We start from the raw sequence: 14,219 nt of genomic DNA on the forward strand, positions 1-14,219 counted from the left end.
TCAAACATTTCACAGATGAAAACTAGGGCATGTGTGGCCAAGCAACATTAGAGTGTGGTCCAGAAGGTAAAAATTATTAAAGAGTAAGAGTGCCCAAGCTAGAAGAGGCTGCAGCAGTTTGCTTCTGCCTGATCCTACAGAGATGGTTAAGATTCCATCCCTCTTCTCCCCACAATGGTAAACTGGGTGCAAACCACTTCTCCACTTTGAACTCAATTTGCAATAACTGAAGTAAAACTGGATGAAGGTGAAAAGTGGGAGCAGGAGAGAGAAAATGGGGCATTTTAAAAGCAGCTGAAAAAGTGGGGCAACAGAGGATTAATAAGGACTGTCCCTGTCAAACTGGAACAGTTGAAAAGTATGCCCCCATTCAGTAGCAGACTCCTTCTTATTTTTAAATGGGGCAAAAGGGGATCACATATGCTACATAATCCTTAACAAATTAAGAAAATGCATCTTTCATGAACATGTCATCTCCCATCCACACACAAAGACCAACGTTCTACAAATTAACATTCACTAATTTAGCTGCTGCCCATTTTCAGTGCAATATTCACACAGAAAAATCTAAAGAGTGCATCTATACTGTAGAAATAATGCAGTCTGACACCATTTTAACTGCCATGACTCCATCCTACAGAATTCTGGGATTTACAGCATTGAGACATTTAGCCTTCTCTGTCAGAGAGCTCTGGCGCCACAACCAACTACAAATCTCACAATTCCACAGGATGGAGCTACAGCGATTAAAGCAGTCTCAAAATGCATTACTTCTACAATGCAGATGCATGCTTATTGCATGGTTACACATTCTTTTTGTCTACTTGGCTGCTGCTCTTGACATTTTTCTATTAAATCTGCATTTGTGTCACTACATCTGTAGCTATATTTGGTAACACTCACATTGTTTTTGATATCAACTCGAGAACCTCCAAGCAGTAGGACTCGAACACTTTCAGAATGACTGTTCTGGCAAGCCAAGTGCAGTGGCGTGTTACCTGCCTTAGAAAAGAGAGGAGGGAAGAACACCCAGTCATTACTAGAAAGGACACAAAGTACAGAAACAAGTCAAATAAATTCACTTTCCTTCTCCAGTTCTATTGACTTTCTCCAATTCTATACACCTGGCCTCCTTGCAAAAAGAAATCTGCATCTTAACACAGATTGGGGGATGGGAGGAGACTGTTGTTGGTTTTCCTACACTATGTCATACACCTAATTTCTCTTGACCTTGGCCCAAAGATATTTTGGAACAAACAGATGATGGTTTGTTTTGGATTTTTGTTCCTCACAATGCAACAATACAAATGATAAGAAGGAACCAGGTTCTGGACCAAGTAATAAAGAATTGAAGAGAAACATACTGGCCAGTATTATATAGGTGACATACACCAGCATAACCCCCAATTACATTTTTAGGGATGTTGCAGAAAGATATATCCTGTACCTCTCCATACAACATGTCTTGCCCCACCTGAATAACAGCAGGAGGTGGAGTTTTGATTAGGCTCCCCGATCTACTGCTCATTTGTGAAGGAGCTCCAGGATGCCAGCATGGTGTAGTGGTTTGACTGTTGGAATAGGATTCCAGGAGGTCAGGGTTTGAATCCCAACTTGGTCATGGAAAACCATTGAGTAGCCTGGGACAAAATAACCCACACCCAGCTTCAGAGGATGGCAATGCCAAACTGCCTCTAAACAAATCTTGCGAAGTAAATCCCCTGACAGCAAACCTCATACTTAACTCTCTTATCTTTTATCCTAATATTATCCCTGCCTTCTCCTCTACCATGCTCTACAGCCCTTCTATAAAAGATCTCACCTTCCTCCTACTTCCTTCCCCACATACTTGGGAATGCCTTGTAGAATAATGCATAATGCTACCTAGTTCCCATCCCCCTTGCCATTCAGCCTATAACCAAGCCTAAGCAAATGTAACTGTGAAATAACTGCTTAATTTTACCTGTTTGCTCCCAGCTCCACTACAATCCTCTCCTATCTTTTCTCCTGTGCTAAATTACTATAAACTCTTTGAGATAAGGGATTTTTCTACTCTGTAAATAATCACATACAAGCATGCACACATAACCACGCATGCACACACTAATATATCTGTTGGGAACAGAAGTATCTCATAATGTCTGTCCTGTTACACCTGTCTCATAACATAATACAGTCAGCCCTCTGTATCCACCAATTCTTTATCTATGTATTCAAGCATCCACGGCCTGAAATATTTTTTAACAAAGTATAAATTCCAAATAACAAGCCTTGAATAAATACTATTCAACTGTATTTAATGGGGCTTGAGCATGTATTTTGGTATCAACAGGGAGGTCCTGGAACCAAATCCCAGCAGATAACAGGGGCCCACTGTATAGAATATGGAAAGAATGGAAAATGACCTGGAAATATCAAGAATTCCTCAATGGTTTTGGACAACATCTTATTTTAATATTGGAGATGGAAAAATCCTACAGAAGGTAGGCATTTCTCCCTGGTTTTGCCATTTTTAAAAATGTGGTTATCTTGCGCTTCATAAGCTGGGTTTGCCATTTATTTTCTCACATCCTCTAGGATAGTGATTCCCAAACTTTGGTCCTCCAAGTATTTTGGACTTCAAATCCCAGAAACCCCAGCCAGCTTGGCTAATAGTCAGGGATTCTGGAAACTGAAGCCCAAACCACCTGGAGGACCAAATCTTGGGGACCCTTGCTCTAGAATGAACCTCTTCCATCACAATTAAGATGCTAGAAGGCCTTCCAGTGTCCCTTGGCCATAACTATGCAACATTATTCAGTATAACTGAGCTCTTTTTGTGTGTGTATGTGTGCCAGCTGTCAAAACACACATTTTCCCACACGGAAACTTCATCACAAGGGAATAAACTACAAAGTTAAACTAAAATGAAGTGTTTTGCCAAGAAACACATTGCCATTGGATGAGAAATGTCATTGCCAAAAAACTACTGAAGGAACAATTTCCATTTTCAGACTCTTTTCTTTTTCTTTTGAACAGCCAAATTTGAAAGCTCTTTTCTGCAGGCGTCTCACCTTGTTTCTGGCCAGAACATTCGCCCCTGCTTTAACAAGCAGTTTGGCTGACTGACTGAATCCATGCCAAGAGGCTTCGTGGAGAGCTGTATTCCCATCCTGAAGAGTAGACAGAGGGGTGAAAATAGCTCTTAAGAGAACTATCTCAATAGAAAAAAATATTGTAAATATGCTCATCCTACTTGTTTGGCATCATAAAGCTGTTTGGACACACGAAAAGAAACAAGCAAAAGAAGACACCCAACCCTTTCTCTGGTAAAGGTTAAAAATAGGAAAAAGGGGCTCTCATATCCAGTGTCCTACTTTCTCTTTTCTCACAGGCAAATTCCCTTTGCTCTCTATCATTGTAAATCAGGTTTGGAAAAGTGTGGCTGATGGGCTACATGTGGGATCCCAGGGCTGGTTTTGTGTCCCCCCGCAATGACCCTCCTCCTAGAGCCCAAAAAATATTTGTTGAAAAATATGCCCATAATGCCTTCTGTTTGTAGGTCTCCCTATGTCATTCTAAGCCAAGGGAAAGCATTTTTTCCCCTAATAGGAACTGCACTGGAAGCTGACCTCTCCTGGGCGTTAAACAGGCCCAAGAGGTCCCCAAAAGTGAAATTGCCCACTAGAAGGCACTTTGGGGCAAAAAAAATGATTTTTTTAAAAATGAGGATCAATAAGTACAATAAATAATTTAAACCAAACACTTAAGAGGGACAGGAAGAACAAGGATGCCAGCTGTAATACATTTTAGAGTTGCAAGAAGAAGAAGAAACCACAAAGCATTTCTACTGCTTTATGTTGTGCTCAGGGCCTAATATCTTTCAGGCACTAGATCCATGGGGTCATTTAAGAGGAATAGGAGGAACAAGGATACCATCCTCTCCAACCAATAGGCAACCATTTTTTTTGTTGTGGTTGTTAGCATACTGGAAGGCATAATATACTACCTATTACTTTACAGACAACTTGAAATCACAGACACACACATACACAAACATTATGCACAAAATGCATTTGCCTAGAATTTAATTTCATCATTTCTGTGTTTATAGTGTGCCCCTCTGTGATTACCACCATGATGCAATCTCTAGTCTAGCTGCTACCAAAAGGATCCTAATCAGTATTTTAGACTTTGGGATTTTATTTTCAGCATATCATATTGAAAGTTTTCCCATTATGAATAATTTGATGTGCAATTTGAGAAATAGCTCTGAGAACCTCATGTGACGCTATGGCCAGTCTTGCACAGTATTAGCCACTTATGAAGCCATGCACCATAACTTTTACAGTAAGAGTGGAAACTTGATAGCTTTCTAAATAATATTGCTGAACTACAACACCTAGCCTTCCTCATCATTGGCCGCTCTGGCCTGTGCTTCTGGAAGCTGCAGTCCAACAATATCTGGAGGACTCCCTCCCTTGCTTTACAGCCTCTCCAACAGATAGGCAACAGTTTTTTTGTTAACATACTGGAAGGCATAAGGTGTTACCTATTACTTTACTTTAAACCAATATATACCGTAAAAAAATAATAATCTCAGCCCAATATATTTCTTACTAGTTACTAACAGTGGCTTAAATCCAAGGTGACATATGAATTTTAAAACTCCAGAAATGGAATTTTCAGTCTCTTGCCCTATGCAGCCCTCTACAGTGTTGACCACCTACTCTGAAGGCTTTCCCAGTCCACCAGAGCAGGATTTTAGGTTACAAGATAGGCTGCAGGAGCCCTGGTGGTGCAGTAGTTAAATGCCAGTACTGCAGGGTCCACTCAGCCTTCCATCCTTTCATAGGTTGGTAAAATTAGTACACAGGTTGTTGGGGGCAATTGGTATACACATTGTAAACCGCTTAGGGACTGCTAGTTCATTGATAAGCATTATAGAAATGTACTTGCTATTGCTATTGCTATTGCTATTGCAGGAGGGAGAAGAAATTGCCATTCTCCCATCGATAGAAGCATCTTCTGGAAGCAGAAGAACCCTATTGGATCATTCAGCCAACAGTTCACTCATAATCAGGATTTGTAATCCAAATTTTGGTTCCAAATCCTAATAGGGAGCAAACTATGGTTAACATTAATGATGATACAAACATGAAAACCAATACCACTCAACTGTGGTTATGCCAGGCAGAAACTTCTGCATAGGAAGCTGGGGCAGGAAATAAGAAGCAGGTGATGCTATTGCTACTTGGTTCTAACACTTTAAGGATAGCCAAGGAATGGACAGCATTATATTTGCCATGCATGGCTTTTTCTAAAAGAACATGGCACAGAAAGAGCTGGAAAAGAAACCTGCTGGACAAGATGTGCAAGCCTACTGCTGTTTGAACCACAAAAACGTAAATTACTAACTAACACAAATATTATCAGAGTTTTACCAATATGACAACACCTTCCAAGGTTTTGTAGTTGTCCATGACTTTTAGCATTGTATTCAGAAATAGAAAATTCCACCACAAATAACCCAAACAAGTTAGACAATGGTTTAACGCTCTTATTATTCTCTAAATCCAAAGTTTAAAATATTAAAACTATTACTAGTTTCATGCATTTCATTTTTACCTTGTCTTGTCTGTCTAAAGCACACCCTTCATGGATAAGAGCAGATATTACATCTGTGTTCCCTACAACTGTAGCTCGGTGCAAAGCTGTCTGATCACCCTGCAAAGAGAGACAGTAGTTTACTACCAACACACTTTTCATTCCAAAGGTATATCATTACACATGCAAATCCAGTATATTATGCACACCTACTATACAGCTCTCTCATAAGCAGCAACATCCACATTGCTACAGTAATACATTTAGACTCCAAATCATCACCCTTGGTAACTCAATCCTCAGTAATGTTCACAGACTGTGACACTACCATGGAGTAACTGTTAAGCCTCCAAACATTTAACATTTATGCTTTTTCTACATGGAAGCAACTTTCAACTGGGGGGGGGGGGGGGCTATTTGTAAAATATTGGTTATTTTATGTGAAAATCAGGAACATCAAATATACACCATTTAGACTGTGGTACCTGCATCACCTACCCTCCCTTTCCCTGTTTTCCTTTTAATAGGTGTTACTTATGGAAAAGTTACTATATTGGAGCACATTTTACAGAATTGCCCAGGCAGCATGGCCATAGACCTCAATGACTGAAAGATTCTGGGATTTTTAGTCCATAAGTTCTTGTACTTGCTAGTACATGAAGCTTATAATTTTGAAGGGGTCCCCATCCTTCTTTCCCACCACAAACACACATACTGCATGGACACTGTTCAGCAATTATGCAGCTTTTTCAGATGAAGCAAAATCAGCCAAAAGACAGAAAATTAATAACTAACTTTCACAAAGTTTGCAGCATTTCTTACTGACTAGACAGTATAATTGGCAAAAGCAGTAGAGAATACAGGATTGCACATTTGACTATTCAATCAAATATTTAGCCTTAAAAGAAAAACTATTACACAGCAATTCTACAACAGTAGTTCTCAGTAGAGCACTGTGGTATGGTCTGAGTGCTGGACTACTAGAACTCCCAAAGACCAGGGTTCGAATACCCCTTATGCCATGGAAACCCACTTGGTGATCTTGGTCAAGTCACACTCTGTTAGAGGAAGGAAATGGGAAAACTCCTCTAAACAGATCTTGCCAAGGAAACCCCATGATATCTTTGCCTTTGGGCTGCCGTAAGTCAGAAATGACTTGAAGGACACAACAAGTTTTTAGTAATTTCAGTGGGACTTCAGACAAATACAACTGTGACCAGGATTGTAAATTTCATGTATCCAAATAACAGAGGCTTCAGCAAGCTAGATATGTAAAGCTCTCATTGTTCTGTGAATCTTCTTCATGCAGCATTTACGATACTTAATATAACATGTGTGTTGCTTACTACTCACTGCAGACAAAACTTATTGAGGAGAAAGTGACTTTCTAAACTACTAATGATGGTGCAAGTGGCTTCAATGCACATTTGTGACATTCCTACTAGCATTCAATTTTTGAGCAGAGAATGCACGTCCAAACTCTGTTTCTTCCTGCCCTAAATAAGCAAACTGAAATGCAACCTGAGTGGCTCCATACAGAGCTTGGCCGGTAGCAATGTTGTTCTGTGACAGTTTGTGATGTAAACCCACTATAAAGCTGCAGGATTCAAGTGAGGAAACTCATGTGTATCTTCAAGAAGCAATGGGAGACCATTTTGTTTGGATTAACATTTTAGGGGAGAGAGAAATGTTCCTAACATCATGTTTAAGCATTCTATATTTTCGATGTTATTTTCTCATTAGTTTAAATGTTCCCTGCCCTGAACCTCGAGAGAGATACAACTATTCCAAAATAAAAAACATGTATATACAGTGTGCCTGCGTTTTACGCAGGTGCAGCATATGCAGCTTTTAGCATACACTGAAAGCCGCACTGGAAAAGCCCCTCAAGCGCCCTAGAAGAAGTAATGGTTCGTGCACGCTCCAGCACACGCGGATTTCCCCTTACGCGGAGGGATCTGGAATGAATCCCCGCATAAAGGGAGGGCTCACTATACTCATGTATAAGTCTAGAAGTTTTAAGGCAAAAAATTGGCCCAGAAATATAAAAGTCAATCCATCCACAGGTCAATGTAAGTACTGTACTTTAGCTCTTATTTTAAAAAGGAACCATTCCCTGGTGAAAGGCAAGAGTGTAATATGTCCTGGAAGCACTGCTCCCTCTCTCTTTTCTCATCCATCTAGCCTTTGCTGTGAACACAAAAAATTATGGCTGTCAGGATCATGTAAGTTCTTTGACATGATTTCCTTTGCTTCATTCTTTAGAGCCTATGATATATGCCCCTATGTTTTACCACCAATTTATCCAATGATCATAGCAAAATCCATAATTTTAGCCTCATAACCTACCCTTGATTTATACATAAGGTCAACTTAAAGTTAAGTATATACAGTAAGTGTGTGTGTGTGTGTGTGTGTGTGTGTGTGTGTGTATAAATGGTCTAACTGGGATGCAAGAAGCAATGGTTGATTTGCAAGAGGGGCACAGCCCCAAATAATCCTGAACATACCACAGTGGGGGAAACCTTCTGGTATACTTTTTACATTCTAGTTGCCATTATGTGGGAATTTTCTTATTGTGATTCTCACTGCTTTGGTCCCAACATGGCTGTGTATGCCTAACAACAACAACAACAACAACAACAACACAACGTGACTATAATCAAGTTTCCTACCTTTATTTATAACTTTTGAAATCACTACACTTTATTTTGTTTCTTGAGTTTCTGTCATTGGGTATTAGTTGAAAAAGAGTGAATGGAGAAAGAAGCTGCCTCTGGCAAGGTCAGACCCCTGATCCACACCCTCTGTTCCAACTGGCAAAAGACTCTTCATAGTCAAGTCACTTTCCTTCTACATCTCCCAGAAGTCCATAAACAACACAATCATGATGGCCATAGTCTTCTGCAAACTGTGGTCCAAAACATTAATGTCTCCATGTTCTGAGGCCCTTTCATACAACAGAATTATACCACTATTATTCCACTCTGCCATAGGTTCAGCATGCAGTGGAACCCTGGGACTCACAGTTTGGTGAATCTCCAGAGTTCTCTGGCTGAGAACTGCCAAAACCTCCCTTAACCCAGGATTCCAAGGGATGCAGCCATGGCATTTAAAATGGAATCATAATGCTCAAGCCTTTTACTTGCTTGCCACCTAAGCAGAGGTTAACCTGTAATCTTTCCCATGCATGATATGTATACTACAGCCATGGATCTATGGGTCCTCCATAGCAGGAATCCTAATTATACAAGAACAACTTTCTAAGCTCACACACTTATTCATTAACAGCTCGATTTAATAAGCATCCAGAATAAATGAATGTCATGTTTCTGTAATAAATTCAGTTCTCTAGGGTGAAATTATAATGGTGGAATTTCTTTTAAAGAAGATACATGAGTAAGCTACCAATTATCTCCAGCAATAAAATCTATACAGTATTTAAGTGGGAAAACAAGTTTCATATTCTATTTGTACAAGTTATTGTACAAAGGTTATTTAAAAGTTGAAAACTTGTTTGATAATGGTAAGAGACTGTCTTTTGCATTTGGCTATGAGGTATTTCACAGATCATGGGCATAACTGCTAGAATAATATTTACAGTTGATATGATACTATGCCAATATTTCTAATGAAGAAATTAAATAACACATATGGATTATACAGTCTGCACACATGATCTTGTGATAGTGGTGGAATATTCATATAGGAAAATGCAATGGTCCTATAATTAGAACCAATTGAATGCTACAACAACAAATCACAGTATTCACTAGGATGTACAGGGCCAAAAAGAGTGACAGTGATTCCTTTAGGTTTAAAACCCAAAGCTTTCTCCAAGACTGGCCTCAAGAGCCAGCTGTTACAGATAGAACAGATTAGACTGATAATTATTTCATAACAGAAGACCCACTTTCTCATCCACTTGATAGATTTTTGTTTGTAACAATTATTTTAATCAGATCAGAATGACAGCAACCAGAAAAACAAATGTAGTTCATTAAAGGACTTATTAAACATGCTGGCTTTTGAGAAAGACAACATCTGCTCTGGAAAATATTTCCCCTTCAATTAAAAGGAATCTCAAGTCACAAAGCAGAAAGTTGCATTTCCAACACCATAACAACAGAGACTAATTGAAATCCTGCCTGCGTCAAGGCAGAACACCACAAAATAGCCATCTAGGGCAGCTTTCCTTGACTGTCAACAGGGGGTGACTGAGGGGTTGTACTACATCAGTGCATATTCTAATTTTATACACTCATACATGAATTGTGTGGCAACTAGGGTGGGGAATTTCGCCCCAGGTACATAAGAGGCAATGAAATTCTCAAAGGACTATCAGAAAGGATTAAAAACAACATTGCTCAGTCCTGCCCCAGTTCTGACCATGTCATGTGCTTCTGGGAAGTAATGGGGAGAGAAAAAGTGTAGTCCACACAACTATTTGCTTCTCCTGACTTCCAGGGGAAAAAACATGCAATGCTCAGTTAGTTCAAACTGTCCAGAAACAGCCTCCATGAGGCACAGTGTGCTGCTGGCTTTCAAAACATATTCCACCCAACTAATCTCTCTTATTTTTAGGTCTGAATAATTTGCTGAGGAGCTGCAAGATTATTAACAGCTGCTCAGCAATTTTTCTGGGAAAATTCTGATAATCCTCTTCTCCTCTGACAATTCAGGTAAGGCAATTACATCCTATCATATCAACAACGGTGACTAGTGATCTCTACAATGATCATATAATAAGTGAAATTCAATGGTTAACTGATGCAATACAGAAACTATGTCAAACGTGACAGTAGCATCACTAGGGGGTTGTGGGGGTATGGATCGCACTGGTGACACCTGGTTGGGCACCTTCCCCATTTTAGTGCAGAAAAGGTGAATGTACTGGTTGTTGTAATTTGACTTTCTTTATGGTGCAGGAAGCCCGACAATGGAGTAGCAGGACAAGCAAACACATGCCCTTCCCAGGTGACAACATCCACACCAGATGACATCCTAGTTAGTGATGCTAGTGATATGTGAACAAGTCAAGCAACACTGCATATAGGGGAGCTGGATCTTTGTTGCCTTTTAAATCTATTCAGGATAACCTGGCAATTGAGTGGGTTGCCTAAAATAAGTACTTTGTGGCCCAAAGGATCAAAGACAAACTCCTGGCTTCTGTTTAATGGTAACAAGGAGCTGATCAAGTTCCTCACTGATCTCTGAAGCTAAATGTCAGTCTCATCTTTTCCCAGGTTGGCCTCCCTAGATAACTTGGACTACAATTTCAAGGAAGGCAGCCAGGTAGTAAAGGATGGATTATGTGATCAGGCACCCTGAGATAACTGTTCCTAAAAAGGTGTTGAGCAATCTGTGGGCCCATCCTTTTTGCAATCCCTGGAGCTTCCCCCTCCTCAAAACTGCTGCCTTGAAAGTGAATTTTGGCAGACATGACTATAACCTAAATAAATAAATAAATAAATAATCCTTGGAAATCTTTGAAAGCAAGGCATGAAGGGCTCAAACTCACTTCAGCCTCTGATTCATTTATATTTTCATGGAGTCAAACACATGCTGCTGAGAAAGCACCCCCACCCTCTACTTCCACAATATCAAGAGCTCTTGGCTCTTTTCTTTAATTCCACTCTTTAATTCCAAGACAAACAAAAATGTAAATTGTAGTAGATATATTATCTCAGGTAAGAAGAGTTGACAGTTCCATAAAGCAATACATTATCTGATGAAAGGCCCCAGTCAACAAAACACTGGTAATGAACATTCTGTAAAACAGGGGTGGCCAACATGTGACCCTGTGAACATTGCTGGACTGCAGCTCCCTTCATTCCTCACCAATTGGCTATGTTAACTACAGCTAATGGGAACTGTAGTCCAACCACATCTGGAGGCCACTAGCTTACCAGCCATGGAGTAAACAATGAGTTGGTATAAATTAGAACAGAAGCATTTCCATTTTTCACTGTGAAAACAATTCACAGGAAAGGTTTCATTTAAATATTTCAACCATAGAACCTTTAGTGGAACTTTTTATGGCGAAGGCAGGTAGATAACCCATTGGCAAAACATCATCATAGTGCAGACATGCAACCATGCGCATTTCAAGTAGCTCTGACATGCCAGATGGCCAATCCAAAATGCTACATGCAACTAGGCCAGAGAGAAGCTGTAGTTAAGAATTCTAACCTCCTTCTCTCTTTGCAATCTTCTAGGATCCTTTCTAGCCCTTCTCCTCTGTTTTTTCTTATTTTTTTCTTCCTTGACTTCTTTTACCAGGGCCACTGTTCCCTTGACTATTTCTGAGGTATGTGCTGTGTGAACACTCATTGACCAATCAGAGATGGCACCAGGATTCCAATAAGGGCTTGCAGGATTAGCAGGGAGAAGGAAAGAGTTACTTCTTGGGGTTTCATACTCTAGAGAGCTGGTCTCCACAGGCTGAAATTCATAATAATCCCATTCAAGGCCACTTGAAGTCATTCTTCAACTAATGATTAGGTCTTTTACAATATCTTAACGTTCAACATCTGTAGAATATGAAGTCAGCATTTTAAATTCTCCACAACATTTTAGCAGATGAGAGATTCATTATGATATTTGGCAGATGAGAGATTCATTATGATATTTACTATAGCTATCAATTTTCACAGCTCACCAAAAAAATCAATTGAATAAACAAACAAGAAACAGGACAAAGAACATCCTTTTGGAAAGCTGGAAGCATTAATCTTAAAAACTGCATACTTATTTGAAACAAAACTCTTTTCCTACTGGCATAAAAAGCCAGCGTGGAGTAGGATTTGGAAAACAGCAATGTAATCTACCCTCATATGGTGGCTGTGAAGAAAAACTTGGGGAAAGGGAATCCCATATACCAGTGGCTCTCAGCCTTTGGCCCTCCAGATGTTTTCAGCTTCTACTCCCTTGGAAGCTCCAGCAGCAGCCACCATCGCCAAAAGTCAAAGATTCTGGCATTCTGAAGTTCAAAACATCTGGTGGGCTATCAGTTGAGAAGAAAGACAGAATATTAACTACTATCAGATTACTAATACAGTATCTTTGATGAGCTGCAAATATAACAAAAATCCACAAATACTTTATTTAAAAGAGGTTGACCATTTTTGGCAATTGCACTTTACCTAAGATACTGAACAACATCTTGGAGGAAAGATGCAAGAAAAGAGAATTATAAAACACGTTTAATAAAACACACATGCATGGCCTGCATAACATAACATAAACTTAAAATCAGAGAGATCTTCCACCAGCAGCTAGGAAACCTTTGAGGTCAACAACAGTATTATGTGACCTGATGTGCAGATATTATGAAAATAAAAATTCAGTAAACAATTTGAAAATAACTTAAGGCTGTCATTCAATTATTCTTTCATACATTTTTAAAGTGGGTGATTCTAATATGCTAAGTGCATAAATGGGAGAAAAACCACCACAAAGAGTGTAAAAGTTGACAGTGGATTCCGATGCCATAAAGCACTTCTGTTCCACTCAGAAATGTTCCTGGCATTACAAATGCAAACATTCTTGCCATGGGTTTCACACTTCTGAATGGTGTGAATGATGTGATGGTGGGTGGCAGTGGAGTTGCCAACTGAGAGGAAGAGAGGGGGGTGGTGGGGACAGTCAGAATCAATAGCAGTCGTTAAAAAAAGTGCGAGTCAGGTTAAATAGCAAGCCATTTTGGCTTCCTTCTCAAAACATATGTTTCACACCAAATGTTTGCACATGTAGGCTGTTCAATCCAACTTTAGCTCTGACATCGTTGGGGAAAGAGAGGTGTATGTGCATGTATGCAGGCTTAATGGATTTTCACACTGTGAAAAAGAAAAAGCTCTTATTCTCTAAAAGCACTACTCTTCATTTGTGCTTACAGATATATGATAAAAGGCTCTGCAAAATATTGTCTTCAGGTCTTGGAAATAAGCCCCAAGGCCACTGTCTTTGCTGTGCCCTCCTTTATTAGTGACCCACAGAGCTTTAACATTAATAAAACAAAGCAAAAATCTGTACTAAAAAGCAGCAGTATATGAAAGGAGATAACTTCTTGTAGTGATCTTTGGATTATTAAAAGTGACAAGGGACTTTTGCTGCTGGAAGAAGGGGAACTGGACTGCAACTACTCACATCGTCCTGAAGATCCACATCACAGCTTGCTTTGAGCAAAATCTGGACAACACGGAGATGACCCTTGTAAGCCGCAAGATGGAGAGGTGTCCGCCCATGCTGCAGAGCAGAAGGGAGCAATTACTGAAAAAAATTCAAACCCAGTTCCTGGTACACACCACAGTAAGATTATAATTCCATACAAATTGGCATTAAATGCATCACTACCACAATTATATGTGCGTTACACTCATATGGGTTCTCTTCATATTCTTGTACCTACGCTGGGCAACTATGGGGAGGGGGCATTTTTCTTTAGCAAACTGCAACCTTGTACAAAAACCAGACTTAGCTTCTTTGGGAACAGCACTTTTGTGCAAAGCCCCACAATCCTCCAGCAAAAAAACAAAACAAATCAAAACCATATATTTTTCAGCAGAACAGTTTTCCCAAAATATTTTGGATATGTGAATACCAGCCAAGAACTGCACAGAAATATTTGTTTT

The 14,219-nt window shown here is 39.7% G+C and overlaps 1 protein-coding gene across 10 annotated transcripts in view; it reads right to left on the minus strand.

Annotated features, from left to right (window-relative positions):
• ANKRD6 (ankyrin repeat domain 6) overlaps positions 1-14,219 on the minus strand; it is a 118,164-nt gene that overhangs the window by 18,487 nt on the left and 85,458 nt on the right. For 5 of the 10 annotated variants that reach the window (XM_042466457.1, XM_042466472.1, XM_042466479.1 and 2 more), the window contains exons 3-7: positions 13,735-13,833; positions 11,779-12,030; positions 5,608-5,706; positions 3,054-3,152; positions 904-1,002 (exon numbers count right to left, since the gene is read on the minus strand). In XM_042466457.1, coding sequence (XP_042322391.1) covers positions 904-1,002; positions 3,054-3,152; positions 5,608-5,706; positions 11,779-12,030; positions 13,735-13,833 — 648 coding nt within the window. The other 5 variants (XM_042466488.1, XM_042466517.1, XM_042466501.1 and 2 more) reach the window with 5 other exon arrangements.

The sequence above is a fragment of the Sceloporus undulatus genome, chromosome 1 (genome assembly GCF_019175285.1).
Source record: "Sceloporus undulatus isolate JIND9_A2432 ecotype Alabama chromosome 1, SceUnd_v1.1, whole genome shotgun sequence".
NCBI lineage: Eukaryota > Metazoa > Chordata > Lepidosauria > Squamata > Phrynosomatidae > Sceloporus > Sceloporus undulatus.